Source organism: Neolamprologus brichardi, chromosome 1 (genome assembly GCF_056152115.1).
Source record: "Neolamprologus brichardi isolate AB-2024 chromosome 1, ASM5615211v1, whole genome shotgun sequence".
In the NCBI taxonomy this organism is placed as follows: Eukaryota; Metazoa; Chordata; class Actinopteri; order Cichliformes; family Cichlidae; genus Neolamprologus; species Neolamprologus brichardi.
Window position 1 is genome coordinate 38035482 of NC_142104.1, and position 20468 is coordinate 38055949.

A 20468-nucleotide genomic window follows, 5' to 3' on the forward strand; every position below is an offset into this window, starting at 1 on the left:
ATTTTATATGCCTTCTTCATACACAAATAGTTAAATTATGGAGTGTTGTATGAGTCATTTTTTCTGTTGTTGTTAGAAAAATATGAATGATCGTAATTTATATTTATTCACACTTATATTTTTTAAAAATTAATTTTTCATAGTGTTTTTGTTTCTGTTAAAACAACACAATATAGTTCCTGCTATTTTTGTATGCATTGCTGTTAATGATAATTACATGCTTGGAATTAGAGAAAGTTTTAAAATAAATATCATCTGTTAATGTTTTAAGTCTCTGTTAAGCTTTTTACTTTAAGTTTTTGCATGTGTTCTCAACAAATGTTGAGAAAATGCAGTGTTGTTGGGTATGACCAGTACAATGGGAGAAATAATTATTTGATGCCTGATGAATTTTGTAAGTTTGCTTATAAATGAAATCCGTTAATAAATTTTAATAGAGACAGACAAAATATCAACAAAAAAAAAGATGCTTTTACATAAACGTTATACATTTATTTGCACGCCATTGACTGAAATAAGTATTTAATCTCTAAGCAAAACATGACTGAATCAACTTTGGTTGCCAAGTACAACAGAAAGACATTTCTTGTAGTTGGTCACCAGGTTTCAGGAGGGATTTTAACTTACTTTAAGGAACGTCTTTAACAAACTCAATTTAACCTAACCCCTAACCCAATTTATAAAGCCCAGATTATTGGCTTAATCCCTTTCTAGCTTCTAATTTTTTTCCTTTGTTTTCACTTCTTTCCAGGTAATTGGAAAATTTTTAAGGGGATTCTGGTTTCTTTCTTGCTTTTTTGAAAGTGTTTTTACGTTGTCTTAATTAATGGGGTTCATATGTATGTCATTGTAGTGATTTTCAAAATGTGCTCTCCAAATGTTGTCAGTTTGGATAGGTAATGATTGTGGGTTGTTTGTATTGTAGCTTTTCCGCCTATCTCATATCTAATTTTGGTTTCATTTCATATACAAGTTTCATGGGAAAATAATTTTATTTGCTGCAAAAGGCAGTTCATATTTAATTGCATGTAAGACTGCTTTTTTTCTTCACAATGTTTGGTGTTAGCCATGTATTTTTATTTTTTATTTTGCATTCTTGTTCAAACGTTTAGTGTTTTGCATTTAAAGGCTGCAGTTATTGATTTTATGTAGGTGGACACAAAAGGTTTGATGTCATTAGTGACCATATCAGGACCTTATTTGTATCATCTTTGGTAGGGCCATATTGCTTTTGGTTATATATGACTAAAAAGAGACAAGAGAAAGAGCTAGAGGTGGCAGAGATGTTAAGAAATTTTATTGGGAGTGATGAGAATGGACAAGATTGGAAAATGAATACATCAGAGGGGCACCTCAGATCGAATGATTTGGAAAGATGCTTTGCAATGAGGAAGGGTGAAAAGCAGAAGACAAGAGAGGAGATATATGTATGTAGTAAAGAAGGATATGCAGAAAGTGGGTATGCAAAAAAGGATACTAGGAACAGATTGAGATGGAGGCTAATGATTTGCTTTTATGAACCCTAAAGGGTGCAGCTGATTGCTCTTGATTCTAGTATGAATCTCCCTAAAGAACCTCCTTTTAACCTACCATTAAATATGTACAGGCCAAAGACATGTCATAGACATACTGCTGCACTGCCACTTTACTTATCTCTCAACACATATAGAGATAAGGAGAAGAACATATAGTATATGGAGAACATATAGTATTCAAATAAGCAATGTGTTTGAATGTCCAAGTTCTGATTATGACTGTCTGTCCAGAGACGGAAACCAGCAATTTCGGGACGCTATGGCTACACTAGAAAACCATTCATGTGTCAGGGGCCTGTCCTTTACATCTTTCCTCATCCTTCCTTTTCAAAGGATTACAAGGCTCAAGCTTCTTGTTCAGGTGAGTTTACCAACACTGTTCTATCTATCTGTCTGTCTGTCTGTCTGTCTGTCTGTCTGTCTGTCTGTCTGTCCCATACCATACGTAGAGATGGAAATTGAGAATTGGTTCCAGTAGTTCAGTTCCTTGGAATTAATTCAATTCAATTCAATTCAATTTTATTTATATAGCGCCAAATCACAACAAAAGTCGCCTCAAGGCGCTTTATAGATACAGAGAAAAACCCAACAATCATATGACCCCCTATGAGCAAGCACTTTGGCGACAGTGGGAAGGGAAAACTCCCTTTTAACAGGAAGAAACCTCCGGCAGAACCAGGCTCAGGGAGGGGCGGCCATCTGCTGCGACCGGTTGGGGTGAGAGAAGGAAGACAGGATAAAAGACATGCTGTGGAAGAGAGACAGAGGTTAATAACAGATATGATTCAACACAGAGAGGTCTGTTAATACATAGAGAGCGAGAAAGGTGACTGGAAAGGAAAAACTCAATGCATCATGGGAATCCCCCGGCAGCCTACATCTATTGCAGCATAACTAAGGGAGGATTCAGGGTCACCTGGTCCAGCCCTAACTATATGCTTTAGCAAAAAGGAAAGTTTTAAGCCTAATCTTAAAAGTAGAGATAGTGTCTGTCTCCCGAATCCAAACTGGAAGCTGGTTCCACAGAAGAGGGGCCTGAAAACTGAAGGCTCTGCCTCCCATTCTACTTTTAAATACTCTAGGAACAACAAGTAGGCCTGCAGAGCGGGAGCGAAGTGCTCTAATAGGGTGATATGGTACTACAAGGTCATTAAGATAAGATGGGGCCTGATTATTTAAGACCTTGTATGTGAGGAGCAGGATTTTGAATTGAATTCTGGATTTAACAGGAAGCCAATGAAGGGAAGCCAAAACAGGAGAAATATGCTCTCTCTTTCTAGTCCCTGTCAGTACTCTTGCTGCAGCATTTTGGATTAGCTGAAGGCTTTTCAGCGAGTTTTTTGGACATCCTGATAATAATGAATTGCAGTAGTCCAGCCTGGAAGTAATAAATGCATGAACTAGTTTTTCAGCGTCACTCTGAGACAGGATATTTCTAATTTTAGAGATGTTGCGCAAATGGAAGAACGCAGTCTTACATATTTGTTTAATATGTGCGTTGAAGGACATATCCTGGTCAAAAATGACTCCAAGGTTCCTCACAGTGTTACTGGAGGCCAAGGTAATGCCATCCAGAGTAAGAATCTGGTTAGATACCATATTTCTAAGCTTTTCAGCGCCGAGTACAATGACCTCAGTTTTATCTGAGTTAAGAAGCAAAAAGTTAGTGGCCATCCAAGACTTTATGTCTTTAAGACATTCCTGCAGTTTAACTAATTGGTGTGTGTTATCTGGCTTCATGGACAGATAGAGCTGGGTGTCATCTGCATAGCAGTGAAAATGTATGCTATGTCTTCTAATGATGCTGCCTAAGGGAAGCATGTATAATGTAAACAGAATTGGTCCTAGCACTGAACCCTGTGGAACTCCATAATTAACCTCAGTGTGTGAAGAGGACTCTCCATTTACATGCACAAATTGGAGTCTATTAGATAGATATGATACAAACCACTGCAGTGCAGTACCTGTAATACCTACAGCATGTTCTAATCGCTCTAATAGGATATTATGGTCAACAGTATCGAATGCTGCACTAAGGTCAAGAAGGACAAGCACAGAGATGAGTCCACTGTCAGAGGCCATAAGAAGATCATTTGTAACCTTCACTAAAGCTGTTTCTGTGCTGTGATGAACTCTGAAACCTGACTGAAACTCTTCAAATAAACCATTCCTCTGCAGATGATCTGTTAGCTGTTTGACAACTACTCTTTCAAGGATTTTTGATATGAAAGGAAGGTTGGAGATTGGCCTATAATTAGCTAAGACTGCTGGGTCTAGAGATGGCTTTTTGAGTAAAGGTTTAACTGCAGCCACCTTGAAGGCCTGTGGTACATAGCTGATTATTAGAGATAGGTTGATCATATATAAGATCGAAGAATTAATCAATGGCAGGACTTCTTTGAGCAGTTTTGTAGGAATGGGGTCTAAAAGACACGTTGATGGTTTGGAGGAAGTAATTATTGAAGTTAACTCAGAAAGATCGATTGGAGAAAAAGAGTCTAACTTAACATCAATGGTACTAATAGTAGCTGTAGATAATATTACATCTGTGGGATGATTATTGGTAATTTTTTCTCTAATGATAAAAATTTTATTTGTGAAGAAGTTCATGAAGTCATCACTAGTTAACGTTAAAGGGATGGTTGGCTCAAAAGAGCTCTGACTTTTTGTCAGCCTGGCTACAGTGCTGAAGAGAAACCTGGGGTTGTTCTTATTTTCTTCAATCAGTGACGAGTAGTAAGCTGTTCTGGCTTTGCAGAGGGCTTTCTTATAAAGCAACAAACTATTTCTCCAGGCTAAATGATGATCCTCTAAATTTGTGACACGCCATTTCCTCTCCAGATTACGAGTCATCTGCTTTAGGGTACGTGTTTGAGAATTATACCACGGGGTCAGGTACTTCTGATTAGAGACCTTAGTTTTCACTGGCGCTACAGTATCCAGAGTCGTACGTAGTGAGGAGGTGAAATTATTAACAAGATAATCGACCTCTGTTGGGGTAGCGTTCAGATAGCTGCTCTGCTCTGTGTTGGTACAGGGCATTGACGATGATAACAGTGGCTGGATTATATTCTTAAACTTAGTTACAGCGCTTTCGGAAAGACATCTACTTTGATAAAGTCCACTCTCCACTGCTGCGTAATCAATTATTGTAAATGTAAATGTTATCAGGAAATGATCAGACAGGAGAGGGTTTTCAGGAAACACTGTTAAATGTTCAGTTTCTATGCCATATGTTAAAACACGATCTAGAGTGTGATTAAAGTGGTGGGTGGGTTCTTTTACATTTTGAGAGAAACCAATTGAGTCTAACAACAGATTAAATGCCATGTTGAGGCTGTCATTTTTAGCATCAACCTGGATGTTAAAATCACCCACAATAATTATTTTATCTGAGCTCAGAACTAAATTAGATATAAAGTCTGAGAAATCAGACAGAAACTCTGTGTAAGGCCCAGGTGGACGATAGATGATAACAAGTAAGACTGGTTTCTGAGTTTCACAGCTGGGGTGGACAATGTTAAGCATCAGGCTTTCAAATGAATTAAAAGTCTGTCTTGGTCTTTCATTAGTTAATAGACTGGTGTGAAAAATTGCTGCCACACCGCCCCCTCGACCTGTGCTTCGAGATTTCTGGTAGTTAGAATGACTCGGGGGTGTTGATTCATTTAAACTAACATAATCATCCTGCTGCAACCAGGTTTCTGTAAGGCAGAGTAAATCAATTTGTTGATCAATTATTAAGTCATGTAATAACAGAGACTTGGAGGAGAGAGACCTAATATTTAATAATCCACATTTCACTGTTTTACTCTTTGGTTCAGATGTGGATACTGTATTGTTCTTTCTTTGTAAATGTTTAAGTTGTTTGTTGCTGGTTTTTAGTTTGTTTTTTGTCTTTTTGGAAGCTGACACACTCTCTATGGAGATGGGTTTTTGGGGGGGTAGCAGGAGGAGGGAAGCTGCAGAGAGGCGTGTAAGACTGCAGCTCTGCCTCCTGGTCCCAACTCTGGATAGTCATATTTTGAGGGGTTTAATAAATTTGTCCATATTTCTAGAAATGAGAGCTGCTCCATCCAAAGTGGGATGGATGCCATCTCTCCTAACAAGACCAGGTTTCCTCCAGAAGGTTTGCCAATTATCTATGAAGCCCACATTGTTTCTGGGACACCACTCAGACAGCCAGCAATTTAAGGAGAACATGCGGCTAAACATGTCACTCCTGGTCTGATTGGGGAGGGGACCAGAGAAAACTACAGAGTCCGACATTGTTTTGGCAAAGTTGCACACCGATTCAATATTGATTTTAGTGACCTCCGATTGGCGTAACCGGGTGTCATTACTGCCGACGTGAATTATGATTTTACTGAATTTACGTTTACCCTTAGCCAGCAGTTTTAAATTTTCTTCAATGTCGCCTGCTCTGGCCCCTGGAAGACAATTGACTATGGTTGCCGGTGTCTCTAGCTTCACATGTCTGAGAACAGAATCACCAATTACCAGAGTTTGACCCCCAGCGGGTGTGTCACCGAGTGGAGAAAAACGGTTAGACAACTGAACGGGTTGGTGGTGTACCTGGGGCTTCTGTTTAGGACTACGCTTCCTCCTCATCGTTACCCAGCCGTCTTTCCCCAGCTGCTTGCGATCTGCCGGGGAACAGCTAGCGGGGCCTACGCTATCTTCGGCTGCACCAGCTACAGGGGCCTGGCTAGCTAAGGGTGAGTGAAGGGTGCAAAGCCGAGTCTCCAATTCAGTAATCCTGGCCTCCAGAGCTGCAAATATGCTACATTTGTTACAGATATCATTACTGCTAAAGGAGGCCGAGGAGTAACTAAACATCTGACACAATGAGCAAGAAAGTGCAGGAGGGACAGGAGAAGTAGCCATGGTGCTAACGAGTCGGCTACGAGCTAAGCTAGCGAAACAGTACAGAGACAGTGAGTGAATACTTTGGCTATAACTTAGGTAGTGAGTACACAGAAAGTGTGCTTCGGATGAAGCACGTGAAGATTATACTATGAAAAAAGAATGTATTTAAAAGTTGTTAATTAAACTGCTAAGCAAATAAGCTACTCAGAACACCACTGTGTTTGAGCAGGAACAGGAAGTGATACTATACCACAGAGCGAGCGAACACCAAATGAGCCTAACAATACAATATTAGCCTGCTAGACAAAGCGTCAGAAAGAATTGGCTGAAATGCTAAAATTGGGAGTAAAACAAGTCACATAGCATGTTGTGTAGCCCCCATGGTGGTGAAGACAGATACGTCTATACAGTTCTGTGTAGACTACTGGTAGGTGAATGAGGTGTCAGCCAGGGTGTTGGGTCTTTGACCCAGCATTTTTAGTTTATTTTGTATTTGTGATTCTTTCCGTTGCATCATGAAGATGTTTTAAATTCAAGTTTATACAGATTAGTCTTGAGTTAGTTCTTTCATCCCTCAGAGATTATTTTTATTTCTGGTTCATGTTTTCATGTTTTCATGTCTTTGTCTCATCCCTGTGTCTCCTCTGAGAGTCTGTCATGTCCTATGTGTATGTTTTCCCTGTCATGTCTCTGTTTATTCCCTCTCCGTCTCATGTTTGTGTTCCCTATTTGTTTCTCGGTTCCTTAATTGTGTCTCTGTGTTTCATCTCCCTCACCTGTTCCCATTTTCCTCACCTTGTGTTTCATCCTTTGTCTCCCCGAGTCTGTTATATGCCTCCATGTTTTGTAGATCCCCATTTCTACTGTCAAGCTTGTGTGTCCTTGTCGATGTTCGTGCGTTCATGTACTTCGTGTTTTATTTTGACAGTCACTCGTCCTGTGCTCAATGTGTTCAGTAATGCTTCCCCTGTCTCATTATGTCTAATTTGTTCCCGTTGTGTTCCCATGTATTTCCACTTCCCTCATCACCCAGTGATATATATTGGTAAATGGCCTGTATTTATATAGCACTTTACTAGTCCCTAAGGACCCCAAAGCGCTTTACATATCCAGTCATCCACCTATTCACACACACATTCACATTATTGTCTCTGTCTTCCTCACCCCTTTGTCAGATCATCTGTTCATCTTCCTCACGTGTTCCAGGTTTTCATGTTTCTAGTTTCATGTTCCTTGCTTCATGTGTCACATCCTTAATGATTTAGTTCATGCCCAGTTAGTGTTTCCTAGTGACCTCTTGTCATTGTTTTGCCTCAATAGCCTTAAAACCTAGTTTTGCCCTCAGAATGTCTGCATTTGGGTCCTTACTACAGCAATGACAGCAGCTGCAGCCAGTGACAGTGTCACAGTTTGACGTTTACTCCATGCCCCAGGTCCTGGATCAGTTTGGCACTGCTTGTTTTTTCACAACATTGGATTTAACTAAGGACTACTGGTAGATTACCTTGCCTCTATAGTTCAAGGAAAAACCAGCCTTCTGCACTCTGTACGGTGTGTAAAAATAAGTCACAGTTCTGTTCGGCTCGTTTGAAGCCCCAACCACCCTTCAATGCCTTATGGGTGTTGTGTCATGCTGCATATCCTTCCATCTACTTGGATGACGTTATCATCACCAGTGGAATCTGACCAGAGTATGTGAGTAGCCACAGTCCTGGAGTCTCTGAGGCTCACAGCCAACCCAAAGAAGAGTGCAGTAGGACGGCCAGATTTACAGTATCTGGAGTACCACTTAAGAAGTGGTCAGATACACCCTCAGATAGAAATAACAGCAGCCTTCACATTCTGCTTGCATCCCAAGACCAAAAAAGAGGTGAGACGGCTCTTGGGGCTGGCTGGTTACTACTGGTGGTTCATGCCCGACTTAGTTGACCAGCCCCTCACAGATCTGGTCCGGTGAACAGAGCAGTAGCAGGCAGGGTTTGTGCAAGTAAAGAAGGCTTTTTATGGGGAACACCTGCTCCACAGTCCTAATGTTTCCCTACCTTTCATTCTGCCTACTGCCTACAGTGGAAAAGGAGTGCTTGGCCATGCAATGGGCAGTCGCCTATCTTCGTTATTTCCTCCTGGGCAACCCTTTTACCCTCTGTTCAGATCCCGGCTGCATTCACTCCATCGCATGAAGAATGCCAATACCTGGATCAACCAGTGATATCTGGCTCTCCAGTCTTTTAAGTTCAAGGTGATCCATAGGCCATGGGCGCAGATGGTTGTGGCTGATTTCCTAAGAGAGGTTATTTGAATATCTGAATTTAAGTAGGATGCAGGAACTGGGGTGTGTAGAGCAGCAAAAGGCAGCTGTCCCCAGTTTGGAGAGTTTCCTGTCTGACAACAACCTAAACCTTGCCAATGGAGTCATAGACAACATTGTTGCATACTTTGTCTCTTTCAGACAACAGTTCAGTAAATATTTTCCAGGGACAGCAGAAGTGAATAGCTGGATGAGAAACGGCATCAGCATCAAAGCATCTGACATGTCAGAAGATTTTACAGTTGTTCAGCAGGAGAGTTTAATAGAACTGTCTTGTGACGAGACACTGAAGTCCCCTTTCAGAAATCAGACATGGTTGGACTTTTGGACACAGCTGCCCAGTAAATACTTTAGGGAAAGCCATGCACTTTCTTTTTCCATTTGTGACAAGCATGTTGAATGCTAAATCAAATCTCAGACTGAAGCTGACCTCAACTGACCTTTATATCACAGAACTGTCTGGAGCCATGCCCATCCTTTTCATTTGGTATGTAGGCTGTTTCCAGGAGCCAGGAGCATAAACCAGCTGTACTCCACTGAACCATCCACGATGTGCTCTCAGTGGCAGGGGAACAATATGAGAACAGCCCCACCAAGGGTGGTGACAGAGCATATCGGAGAAGGCGGCAACTTATAATAACAATGCTCAGTGGCCTGTGGAGCTAATAACAGACCAAAGTAACCTCCCTAAACAGGATTAAGTAACCATCATAAAGAGAAGACATCCAAGAAATATACTCAAGCTTGAAGAGCTGGACAGCTTGAAGAGTTGGACAGTTCCCTACGGTCTAAAGAAATTAACTGCACCTGGCAGCACAAATGAACCAGCTGTTAATGGATGAGACATACCCAGACTGGCTAAGTGAAGGCAGGACAGTCCTAAACCCTAAAGACCTGCTTCATCACTACATGAAAGATCCTGTCATTGTAGCAGCTAAGATGAACAGCTATATGGCTCAGAAAGGAATAGAAAAACCAGAGGGGCAAAGCTATATCTACTGGTAGATAAAGCAGTCACTCGAGACCTTAAAACCAGACCAACCTGTGCACTGCCTGGATGGACTATAAAAAAGCCAGTGGCTCAGCCTATATTGGTCTATATTAGCCTATATTTATTAACTTCTATTTATTTATTTATTTATTTAGTTAATCGTTTGCAAAAATGGCAAACAATTCCAAGGAATTGAAACAGTGGGAACCGGTTCTCAACAAGAACCGGTTTTCGATACCCATCCCTAAAGAGGAGGAACCATCATGGAAGGATAGGCCCCTGGACAGTATGTACCACCGGCAGATAGAGAAATTGGCTGACATCCAGAAATCCTGCCAATGGCTGGACAAAGCTGGACTGCTAGACGAAATCAAGCTGTATGCCTGGAGTGAAGGAGACATCACTCCAGGCCTGGAGTGATGTAGTGCACAGAGGCACTAATCATGGTAGGAGAGGAACAAGTTCTGAGCACAAGATCCATAGAGGCTGGGGTCTATCACACCAGGCAAGACCCCAGGTGCAGGCTGTGTAAAGATGCTCCTGAGACAATCCAGCACATAACAGCAGGGTCCAAGATGCTAGCAGGCAGGAACATACATGGAACGACATAACCAAGTGGCCGGCATAGTATACAGAAGTGTCTGTGCCGAATATGGCCTGGAAGCCCCGAGGTCAAAATGTGAGACACCCCAGGGGTGGTGGAGAATGGCCGAGTTAAGATCCCGTGGGACTTCCAGATACAGGCGGACAAAATGGTGGTGGCTAACCACTGGACATAGTAGTGGTAGACATGCAGAATAAGACGGTCGTAGTGATCGATGTAGTAATACCAAGTGAGAGCAACATTAGGAAGAAGGAACACACTGAGTTGGACTGATTGACGCTGTTTGGTTATTTCTAACCAAACAGTGATCCAGGCAGTGGGGCTTAGGTGCAATTTGGTGGTAAGGTCTGGAATTTTAGTGTTAAACACTAGGCTGTAGTCCATGAACAGCATCCTCACCAGTGTTGGGCAAGTTACTTTGAAAAAGTAATTAATTATAGTCACTAGTTACTTCTTTAAAAAAGTAACTGAGTTAGTAACTGAGTTACAAGATTCTAAAAGTAATTAATTACTTGAAAAGTAACTATTGCGTTACTTTAAAAAAATGTTTAACCCTCTGGGGTCCAGGGTATAATTGGCCATTTTTGACTACTTTTGATTTGACCTCTACATTTCACCTTTAAAAACTACTTACTTTGCCTTGTTTGGTATCATCAGCACAACCCCACATGTCTGAATTTACAGTTTTGTTTTCATTTTGACATACTGTATTAATACAATTGATCTAAAATCAGACAAAAAACATAAAATTAGAGTAGAAAAAGTTATATTTTTTACTGTAACAACCACAAACACGTTTATTGAATCATATTTCATAACTTTAAATGCAAATATAAATTGTCAGTTTTAAAATCATACGCACAAGTTTTGCAAACAACAAAGTTATTTGCAGCCATTTACCTTTTACCCTTTTTTAAATAACCACTTCGAACTATTTACATAACAATCAGCTGTTCTGCATTCAGTATGATGCCACACAAATTATTTGTGTCACTCCAAAAAATAATTTCTGTCCAATATAAAGGAGAACGTCACAGCCTGATACCTGCAGGTCTGACAGCAGGAGGTGTATCACTCCTGTTTCTACCTGGAGTCATTTGACCCAGCATTTTGAGTTTATGGTGTTTTCTGCTTTCTTTGTGTTGTAATGTTTTAGTTTTTTTATTATGTTGTTTAGTTCAGTCATGGTTTATCTGTCTAAGTTAATTATGCTCTCCCTGTGTCATTCCGTTTCCTGTTTGAGTCCATGACATCCTCTGTGTTGCGCCGTTGTGTCTCGTCTCCCTTTCCTGTTTAAAATGTTCCCCTCCTTGTATTGCATTTCTTGTCTCCCCTGTCTGTATTGTGCTTTCATGTTTCCACCCATTTTTCTTTCTTGATCTCTCTCCCCCCGTGTCCCTTTCTCTCTCTCTCCCTCTCTCAGTTAAGGGAGCCTCATCTCCCTTAAATGTTTCTGCATTTCCCCTCTTTGTGTCTCCTCCCGTTGTCTCCCAAGTCCCGTCTAGTTTCCCTGAGCATTCCTTCCTCCAGGCTCCTGTGTCAAGTTGTGTGCACTGTCTGCGTCTTAATGTTTCCTGTTTTACTTTGACAGTCTCTCATCTCCTGTTTAGTGTGTTCACTTTTGCTTCACTTTTGTGTCTTTATGTTTATCCCAGCTGTGTTCCAGTGTGTTTTCACTTCCCTCGTCACCCCTCTGTGTATTTAGTGGGTGGATTTTTCCTTTATTTATTGTCAGGTTGTCTGTTTGTCTCACATCATGTTTCCAGGTACTCATGTTCTAGTCCCATGTTCAAGGTTTAGTGTTTTAGTTTTTCCAGTGTAGTTTACTGCTAGCTCTGTCTTTGCTCCCTTCTGCCTTTTGTTTTTCATGTTTTCCATCAGCCACAACAAAGGCTCGCTTTTTGTTAAGTTCAGTCCCGCCTTTGTTTGTCTGCATTTGGGTCCACACACATCACAACTTAGGGAACTGCTACCACAGACAGGACAGCACCATAATGAGGAATGCTGGATCTCACTTCATCCACAGTTCCCATATGCGTTGTAAATAACCTCCCTCAGTGGGTTTGCTGGCAGAGTAACAACCAATCCATACTGTGTTATCAGTTATGTATGGTTTGTTCCAGTATCCCTATCCCACTACTCATCAGTATGTCCTGTTTCCTGAAAACTTGATGTGGACCTTGTTAATCTGGGCAATATCTGAGTCAGTTAGACTTCAGTTATTTGTCTCTCGTTCATACTTTGAGGTAGGCTTAGGTACCATGGGGGACCATGATTTTGTTCCAAAGACAGTGTTGCATAAAGACACACCTCAAACAAACAAACACACACACAAACAAGGGGTTCTTCAACAGTTTAAGCTGCTTTGGTGTTAATCAAATTAACAACAGGTTCACTAGATGCGTAAAAAGACAATTCCTCAAAAGGTGAAAGCCACTGACATTTCCTGATTGTTTTTTCACTATTTTTTGCATTTTGCCAGTGCCACTACTTGTAGCATAAGAAAACACAAAGTTACTCTAGGTCAGGGGTGGCCAACTCCGGGCCTCGAGAGCCGGTGTCCTGCAGGTTTTAGATGTGTCCTTGATCCATCATAGCTGATTTAAATGACTAAATTGCCTCCTCAACATTTCTTGAAGTTCTCCAGAGGCCTAGTAATGAACTAATTATTTGATTCAGGTTTGTTGATCCAGGGTGATATCTAAAACCTGCAGGACACCGGCTCTCGAGGCCTGGAGTTGGCCACCCCTGCTCTAGGTCTTCAACCTATCAGCAGGACCGGTATCTGCTCCTCTGTGCAAGGAGGCACAGGATGAGTTCAAGGATAAGCCAGCAAGCCAGTGGTGTGAATGTCTCTAAACAATCAGAAACAGACTTCATGAATGTGGCCTGATGGCCCCACATCCTGTAGTAGACCCTTCTACTCTCTACCCAGAATTCTGGATCCCAGTTGGTATTGCCAGGTCCCCCACTGGTGCCCTGTGGTTTTTACATATGAGAACAGGTTTGTTCAAAGCACATGTTACAGACGTGAAAGGGTCTGGAGAAGCTGGGGAGAACATTATACTGCCTATAACATCATTCAGTATGACCACTTTGATGGGTCAATGGTGGTCTGGGGTGGCATATCATTGAAGGGACGTACAGACCCCTACAGGCTAGGCAAAAGCACCTTGAGTGCCAGGGTTATCAGGATCCTTGGACCCATTGTCAGGCTCTACACTAGTGTGGTGTTTCATGGGTTTCTCCTGATGCACAACAATTCCTAGTCTTATGATGCTAGAGTATGCGGGGAGTTCCTGGAGGATGAAGGAATTGATACTATTGACTGGCCCCCACACTTACTTAAATACAGTAGAACACCTCTAGGACATTATCTTTCACTCCATCCAATGCCTCCAGGTTAGACCTCAGAATCTTTCATTTTGAATGCACACAGCACAAGGGACTATCAAAATAAAACAGGAAGTAATGAACACAGAGACCAAGACTAAGAGACAAGAGACAAGACTGAGGGGATAGAATGGGGATACAGAAAGGAAATAAAAACAACCTTGCAGTAACTCAATGCAGAAATAACTGGGACATAACAATGACACTATAATAAAAAGTCAGAATGACAACAGTACAAAATGTAAAAACTATAATACAAAGATAATCAAAACTAGAAACCACTAAGCATCCCCAAAACTCAAAACGGACCATCACAAGTAGCCTGCTGTTTTTTTGTTTCAGTTTGACTTTTTATAGGTGAATAGTTTTACATTTCATCAAATGATGTGGTCCTTTCTATCCTAACTAACATTATCTACCATGCTGTTTTTTTCCAGTGAAATCTGATGTGATTTTGAAGTGTTCCTTTAACGTTTTAAGCAGTGAACGTTTGCAAAGAAAATGTATATGATGATGATGATGATGATGATGATGACCACTTTGTCTTTGACAGAACATTCTGAAAAAAGCTGAAGAAAAGTCAGAGAGGGAAGCAAATGCCATTAAAGCACATCATGAACTGGAGAAGGTGAGCAACATTTTTCTTTTTATTTCCTTTTTCAGTGTTTGATTTTCTAATAATTAATTGATTTATGACACTATTACTACTGCCCCATTTTAAAAACATTTTTAGTTGAACTTGAATTTGGTGGCAGCAACATGTCTCAAAAAAGTTGTGACAAGGTTTATTACTGTGTAGCGTCATCGACTTTTCTTTTAACAACAGTCTGGAAATGTATGGGAACTGAGGAGAAGAATGCTTTCCCATTCTTGTCTGATATAAAATCCTAAGAGATACAACCAAAAGGTCTTATTTCCCATTTTGTTTCATTATATGTTTAGTGTTATCAGTTAGTGAGAAGTCTTGACTGCAGACAGGTAAATCTAGACTCTTATACGATGAAACCTTGATTTTTAAAAATATCTACAGTAAGCAGTTCAGCCTTTTTAAAATGCAATTCACATAAGGCATTATCTGGATGAGCGCATATGTTGTTGTATATACCTTGGTGTGCAAGGTGGCCAGTATCACTAATGAGGCCTCGTATTGTCAGAGATGCAGGCTTTTGAAGCAAGCTCCCATTAGTCAGATGATCGCTCTTGTTTTTAGACTGAAGGATACAATGAATATCATTTAAAAAACAAATTTCAAATTTTGATTCATAATGCTCTTTGCACGATAGAACTTTTAGGTCAAACTAGTACGGTAACCTTTGTACCACTGGTGCAATAGTAAAATTCCAATGGTTCCTGAAAGCAACAACTGATATTTGGGTCATTACAGTAATCCCAGTCAAGGTGCCACATTAAAATCATTACAGATGTTTTAAAAAAATGTTGCAAAATAACTGTCTGACACCAGCGACATGTTAGGCTTTAGAGTATTAAACTGCATTTTTGGACGGCCAGTTTTGTGGAAACTGGTGAACCACAACTTTACTTTTGCTAACTTGTCTACAGCAAGTTAAACTAATAAGCTGCAAAATGTTCCTCCCCTTGTTTCTTTTTAGCATTACTTTTTCAGGCTTTTGTCAACTTTTTAGAGAATGTAACAAATTCAAAGTGATTAAATATTTTCATGAAATAGTCAAATGTTTTATTTTATACTTATTTCATTCCTTGTGTTATATTGTAGCTAAAATATTGGTTTATGAGATCTGCAGGTATTTGAATTCTGTTTAATTCCATTAAAATGTTATAGAGTTGGGGTTGCAATATATACAACATCACATAATAATATAACTCTATGGACAGTTTGAATTTATGTTTAGTCCTGTTTTATGGGGTAAAGCATTTTTTTCTTTGTCTCTAATATTTGTTTCTTTCTCAGATTGTAAAAGAGTGTAATGAAGGGGTGCGAAAAATGAGTCGCACCGAGGAGCTTATCAGCATTGAAAAGACACTTGAGTTTAAATCCAAGGTAAAATACATGTTATTGTAACAAGCTTTTTCAATCAAGAGGGAGTATGTTGGTTTTTGGACCGAAGTGCAGACTCATTAGACAGAGTGAATAAACAAAAAATAACTTTTTTTTTGTAGTTGGTCACCAGGTTTGCACACATCTCAGGAAGGATGCTGGCCCATGTCTTTTTATAGAAACTCACAGCACAATGACTTTCTTGCCTGCCTCTTGGTAACTCAAAGGTTCAGCTAACTCCACAGGTTTTCTTTAGGATTGAGATCCTTGTTTAGGTGGCACTCTCACTTGGTGTTGACTTTCTGCAGTACAGTATCACTTTTAGTCAATTGGTGTGTAACTTGGCCAAAACAATGTCGGACTCTATAGTTTTCTCTGCTCCCCTTCCCAGTAGTGGAGTGACATGTTAGGCTACATGTTCCCCTTCAATCGCTCGCTGTCTGTCTGAGTGGTGTCCAAAACTGATGTGGACTTTAAAGTTAATTGAGAAACGTTCTGGGGAAAACCTGGTCTTGTTAGAAGAGACATCCATCGCACTTTGAATGGAGCTGTTTATGTGTATTATTTCATAATAATATTTAAATTTACAATAATGAGGAACACATTTTGTCAACAGTAGATGTCTTTCTGAAAGTGCTGTAGCTAAGGGTTCTCTTTAGCATTATAGCCAGGATGACAAAAAGTCAGAGTTCTGTTGAGTCAAAGAATAGCAGCAATCATCATTGGAGTTCATTATTGCTTGGGCCACATTGAGTGCTCTGCCTCTCACCAGACTGAAACACAATAGGACAATAGGTTTGTACAGACAAAGAATTTGGACAAGGTGTAACAGGATGAGAAAAAATCATCACTGCCCTGCTTACAACAAAAGATTCAATTGAATTTTATTCATACAATGCCAAATCACAACAACAGTTCCCTCAAGGCACTAAAAAAGTTGATTCCGGATCATGTTCAGTAAGACACTTAGTTATGTTTGTGGTGGGATATACATGTAGTAAATTGTTTGGCTGTGCTTGGTAGGGCATATATGTTGATGTCCACTGGACCGTTGTGTTGTAGCTTGCATTTTGCCCCTCTGGTGTTCCTGCTAATTTCTTTCTGGAACAGGAGGGTCGAACCTACAACACGCTAGTTTAAGATTAGCTAGTCTAGACTTCAGATAAGCGGAAGAAAGTGTATCGATGAGTTATTGTTTTGTTATTTTAGATTTTAACTCTTATTTAAGTGATTTTTGTGAATTTTTGAACAGCTTGCATCATTCATAAACGGTTTTCAAATTTTCTTAGTTTCTTAGTTTTAGACTAGTCAATTAGTCTACCTTTTTTGCTAGTTTAGTCAATTATATAATTATATAATAAACTGATATTCCCTCCTACTGTACTGACGATAAATTAAATAATGTGTTTAAAACAGCTTCAAAGGATTACTGTTTAGACTACTTTACTAAAGTGTGCCAAATAAAGCGGAAACTGCGAAATGTTTAGAGTACAACAGATCATTTTACTGTTGCTCTGTAAAACACATTGAGTGCTCTGCCTCTCACCAGACTGAAACACAATAGGACTCTAATGGGATACGTGGAGATGATAATTACTTCCTGTTTGGAAGTGAGGTGGTAGAGAACCATCATCTCTGCTTTTCCAGCTGAGCTCCATGTGTGGAGAGGGGTTTCTGGAGGGAGTCTGAATCCAGTGAGTTCGTAATGACCATAATCATTCTGTCACCAAGCCAATGCTAGGCCAAGATGCACTTGCTGGACACAAAAGGTCAGCATTAAGGGTCAGTCTGCACTAAGATAAAAAGATTTCATACCAGGAAGCAGACACAAAACTAAGAACTGTTTTAGACCATTAAATTGGGACTGGGACTGTAACAATCTGGTTGTGACTGTGGAGAAACGTCAGCCTTAAGATGACAGCTGTGAATGACGGCATGGGCTACAGGTTAGATAGCAAGGGAGGACCAGGGGACTGTGAAAAACACTTTTTTCTCCCCAATATTTTTAGTTGAATCTATGATCATCACATATTTATCAATGATAACACAGTTTGAAGGGCATAGAATAGAATATTTTTTCTCCCAAAAGGTGATTACCAAATAGCTATTAGCTGAAAACGTGGGATATTTTGGCATTATGTGGAACACATTTGAAATTTGAGGAAACTAGCAAGTGGATGGTAAAAGAAGAAGTGGCATAAAAACTGATCTGCAGTAGATGAACAGTACCTGAAAGTACCTAAAAGTCATGTCCTTAAAAATAGGAAACAAAAAACATTCAGCAGAGACCTGACACAGGAGAAGAGAGATGCATGTCCACTAAAGCCTCATCAGACATGGTCTTAATGGTAGGGTACTTCTGGTAATGAGGATACAATTACCATCCTAATCATCAATGCTTCACAGAGGTCAAGTAGCAGACTCCTTTTAACATCAGGAGTTAGGTTTTCTTGCTCAAATTGCAGCAAAGAAAACACCTAACAGAGATCAAGAACTGTTTGACCTTCAGTTGTTAATTTGTTGCAAGACATGCAGCAAATGAGAAGTCTGAGGAGAATTCTGGTCAAGTTCTGGTTCCAACATGTACCTGTTTCATTTTGACACACAGAGAAAATGTATTGTTTCAGATAATTGAGTTAGATTTATGGACACCTTGAGCTGGCTATTATTCTCATTGTTAATTAAACATGTTTATCTCTGTGACTGAGATGTTTTCCATATCACCCAAAGCAACTGCTTGCTCTTTGCTTGTGGGTAAATGGCCACTGCTAGGTTCATTGAATTTCCAAATGTATTCTGTTTTGGAACAATTCAGTAAGTCTGTACCCCTTTTTGTTTGTTATTTCTCTTAACCTTGTAGTCTGTGCCCATCATTTCCCACTCACGCTGGTTGCTAAAGAAGGGCGACGTACAGCAAATGGGTGGACCAAAGAGTACTAGGACCATGCGAAGCCGTAAGCTCTACCAGCCTGTCTACCTGTTCCTTTTTAATAATCTGTTGCTGGTCACCAAACCCAGGTAAGCATTTAGTAAAGTACTCTAACACAATAGTTTTGTCAATTTTTTGAATAGATATTTAATTGGCACCTGACATGGATTTAGGTTCAGTTCTGAATTTCAGTCTTTTGACAAAAACCTTTATTTGCTTGGTCAAATATAACACTTCTTAAAAATCTCATCAACCAAACTAAACATCCGGGGTATACCCACAGCCGAGTGTGGGTATACCCCGGACCCCCATCAAGCCAGACCAATATATAAAGTCTATAAAATCTATAAATAATTATACAATATATACACATTAAGTGTGTCCTTCAATTTCCTAATTGGGAACATCTATACATTTTTAAAGTTAATCAATTAGGTTTTCCAATTGCCTGATTGGATTTTTTTCTACTGATTGGTGGAGCCTCTCCTTATTACCATACAAATACATTACATGTTACATGCTTAATATTATTTTACACACATATCCAACATATATCCAAATGTTTAGATTGAATTGATAGAATTGTTGAAGATGAAGATGTGTTTGAGAAACTGCAGCAAGAGCTATGCAATTGCAAGACACAGTGAACAGATTGAACACTAAAATGTCAGCAGGAGAGAGGGCTATCCTGTGGATACAGTGAGACAAAGAACGCAGACACATGCAAGATGAAGCAGTAAGGCTTACAACCAAAACACAAGCAAAACGCACCTTGTACACATTGTTTGTACAGACAAAGAATTTGGACAAGGTGTAACAGGATGAGAAAAAATCATCACTGCCCTGCTTACAACAAAAGATTCAATTGAATTTTATTCATACAATGCCAAATCACAACAACAGTTCCCTCAAGGCACTAAAAAAGTTGATTCCGGATCATGTTCAGTAAGACACTTAGTTATGTTTGTGGTGGGATATACATGTAGTAAATTGTTTGGCTGTGCTTGGTAGGGCATATATGTTGATGTCCACTGGACCGTTGTGTTGTAGCTTGCATTTTGCCCCTCTGGTGTTCCTGCTAATTTCTTTCTGGAACAGGAGGGTCGAACCTACAACACGCTAGTTTAAGATTAGCTAGTCTAGACTTCAGATAAGCGGAAGAAAGTGTATCGATGAGTTATTGTTTTGTTATTTTAGATTTTAACTCTTATTTAAGTGATTTTTGTGAATTTTTGAACAGCTTGCATCATTCATAAACGGTTTTCAAATTTTCTTAGTTTCTTAGTTTTAGACTAGTCAATTAGTCTACCTTTTTTGCTAGTTTAGTCAATTATATAATTATATAATAAACTGATATTCCCTCCTACTGTACTGACAATAAATTAAATAATGTGTTTAAAACAGCTTCACTAAAAACTAAAAGCTATCTTTAGTAAGGATTACTGTTTAGACTACTTTACTAAAGTGTGCCAAATAAAGCGGAAACTGCGAAATGTTTAGAGTACAACAGATCATTTTACTGTTGCTCTGTAAAACAGGGGATATTAATTCTGTTACACTGTTACCAGTGGGGACAAGTTCCAGGTTATTGACTCCTGTACACGGGCCATGTTGAGAACAGAAGATCTTGAAGACCAAGGTCAGCAGCTGGCCAATGTTTTTAATCTTAAGCTGCTTGAGAACCAAGATGATCGTGAGGTCAACTATATGCTCAAGACCTCCAGTATGTGAGTATTCAGAGAAGAATCCTCTTAGCATTCCATTAAGCAGTTTCTATCATGTCTTCTATTTCCATTATTTGTAAAATATAGTGTAAAGACAG

General features: G+C 39.7%; 1 protein-coding gene across 1 annotated transcript in view; it reads left to right on the forward strand.

The window, feature by feature from the left end:
- Positions 1-20468, forward strand: part of ngef (neuronal guanine nucleotide exchange factor) — a 45574-nt gene that overhangs the window by 22968 nt on the left and 2138 nt on the right. Inside the window, exons 8-12 of the mRNA XM_006799284.3 lie at positions 1767-1896; positions 14254-14328; positions 15631-15720; positions 18578-18735; positions 20215-20373. Coding sequence (XP_006799347.2) covers positions 1767-1896; positions 14254-14328; positions 15631-15720; positions 18578-18735; positions 20215-20373 — 612 coding nt within the window. The remainder of the gene's footprint in view (positions 1-1766; positions 1897-14253; positions 14329-15630; positions 15721-18577; positions 18736-20214; positions 20374-20468) is intronic.